The sequence below is a fragment of the Mandrillus leucophaeus genome, unplaced genomic scaffold (genome assembly GCF_000951045.1).
Source record: "Mandrillus leucophaeus isolate KB7577 unplaced genomic scaffold, Mleu.le_1.0 Scaffold5, whole genome shotgun sequence".
In the NCBI taxonomy this organism is placed as follows: domain Eukaryota; kingdom Metazoa; phylum Chordata; class Mammalia; order Primates; family Cercopithecidae; genus Mandrillus; species Mandrillus leucophaeus.
The window spans coordinates 6,257,719-6,259,532 of record NW_012105364.1 but is presented as its reverse complement, the minus strand read 5'-3'; the positions used below and the strand labels follow the sequence as shown (position 1 = coordinate 6,259,532).

At 53.9% G+C, this 1,814-nt stretch overlaps 1 protein-coding gene across 1 annotated transcript in view; it reads right to left on the bottom strand.

The window, feature by feature from the left end:
* KCP (kielin/chordin-like protein) overlaps positions 1-1,814 on the bottom strand; it is a 39,967-nt gene that overhangs the window by 14,248 nt on the left and 23,905 nt on the right. The window contains exons 21-22 of the mRNA XM_011995991.1: positions 1,612-1,782; positions 158-334 (exon numbers count right to left, since the gene is read on the bottom strand). Of these exons, the coding sequence (XP_011851381.1) occupies positions 158-334; positions 1,612-1,782 (348 nt within the window). The remainder of the gene's footprint in view (positions 1-157; positions 335-1,611; positions 1,783-1,814) is intronic.

Below are 1,814 nucleotides of genomic sequence, written 5' to 3'. Positions count from 1 at the left end.
TGCTCGGGACCTCTATCAAAGGTGAGGGAGTCAGAGAGTGAGAGGAAAGTATGGTGGAGAGACAGGCAGTGGGAGGGCTGGGAAGAGAGCGGAATTGGTGAGAGAGGCACTCCTAGGAACCCCAGCAGGGCCAATGGAAGGGCAGGTGTGGCCCTACCCTGGCAGGTCGGGCAGCAGTGCCCAGAGGGGATGAATGGGTGGCTGCAGCCCGGGGGTTCACAGGGCCGGTGGCCGCAGGTCACGAAGCCTCCAAGGCAGGTACACAGGTTGCAGGGTTCTCGGGGATCTGGGAACTCCTGGTTACTCAGGTAGGACTCCCCCAGGTACTCACAGCCTTTCAGAGAAAAGACAGAGAGGCCGAGGGGAGGGACAGAAAGGGATCAGAGCACAGCAGTCGTAGGCTCTGAGCTTGGGCCTGTTATGCGTCCAAGATCTCAAAGATCTAGAGTAGGGGGTGGGGGTCACAGTCCAAGCCCAGGGAGCAAAGCAGTCGTGAGGGATTCGGGGTTTGGATTGGCCAAACGGCAAACTTTCTCCCCTTTGTCCTGCAAAAAACTTTCCTATTTAACTTGTAGAAAAACACCCACAAGGAATCTGCTGCCCCAGGGTTAAATACTCAGCAGGCCACTGCCAGAGGCACCAGTTTTCCAACCCGGAGAGCTGGGAGTAGCCCCAGCTCACTCAGGTGGTTCGAACCCAAGGTAGCACCTTTCTCACACTCTTCCAAGCCCACTGATGAATCCAGGAGGGGGTGGGGTCCCAGGGTGGTGGCAGCCTGCCTTTGGCACCTCTGCCATTTGCTCATCTCCCTTTTTAAAAAAGAGAGGGTGAATTTCAGGCTCAAAGCTTTGGTGGGCAAAAGTATCTGACTAGGATTTAACAACATTATCATTTTAATTGTATTCATTTTTATGGTAATGTGGTCCTGGCAAGTCTACTTTTCCACTTACAGTATGATATAAAACTCCTTTCTAAATCAATTTAAATTAATAAGTGAGTTAATCGGAAGGCACGTAGTAAACAAAATTACAGTTGGTAGAGGGCGACTGGCCAAAACTGCCAAGATTGCACAAGAGTGAGGGAGGACAGGAGGACTGGGGGACTCGGTCTTTTTACAAGAGCCAAATTTAGGCCCAGAGGTTATGTAACTTGCCTAAGACCACGCACCAAATAGCAACAGAGGCAGGAGAAGATCCAGGCTTTTGTCTCAGGCTTTTTTTTTTTTGGGCCAAGGTCTCACTCTGTCACCCAGCCTGGAGTGCAGTGGCGAAAACATGGCTCACTGTAGCCTCAAACCCCTGGGCAATCCTCCCACCTCAGCCTCCCAAGTAGTACAAGAGCCACCGCAACCAACTGATTTAAAATTTTTTGTGTAGAGACAAGATCTCTCTATGTTGCCAAGGTGGTCTTGAACCTCTGGGCTCAAGCGATCCTCCTGCCTCAGCCTTCCAAATTGTTGGGGTCACAGGCTCGAGCTAGGCTCTCAGCCTCAGGGCTTTTTCTTACTGTAATAAATATTTTAGATCCACCCTGGGGCAGTAAAGATTATGCGGACCCAGCCCTCTGGTCCCCCCATCCCACCCCCGCAGTTCCCTATCCCCTGACCCTCACCATCACAGTCAGGGCAGCAGTCGCCCCTGGCAGGGAAGGGGCACAGTGCAGGGGCACATGCCTTGGGCTCGCAGCTCACGCTGCCCTCCCAGCAAAGGCAGAGGTGGCAGGCGGCAGTGGTCGATGGGAAGCGCTCCCCGCTGGCAAACTCCTTCCCCTGGTACAGGCAGCCTGGGGAGAAGGGCAGGGGCTGGGGGCCGTGG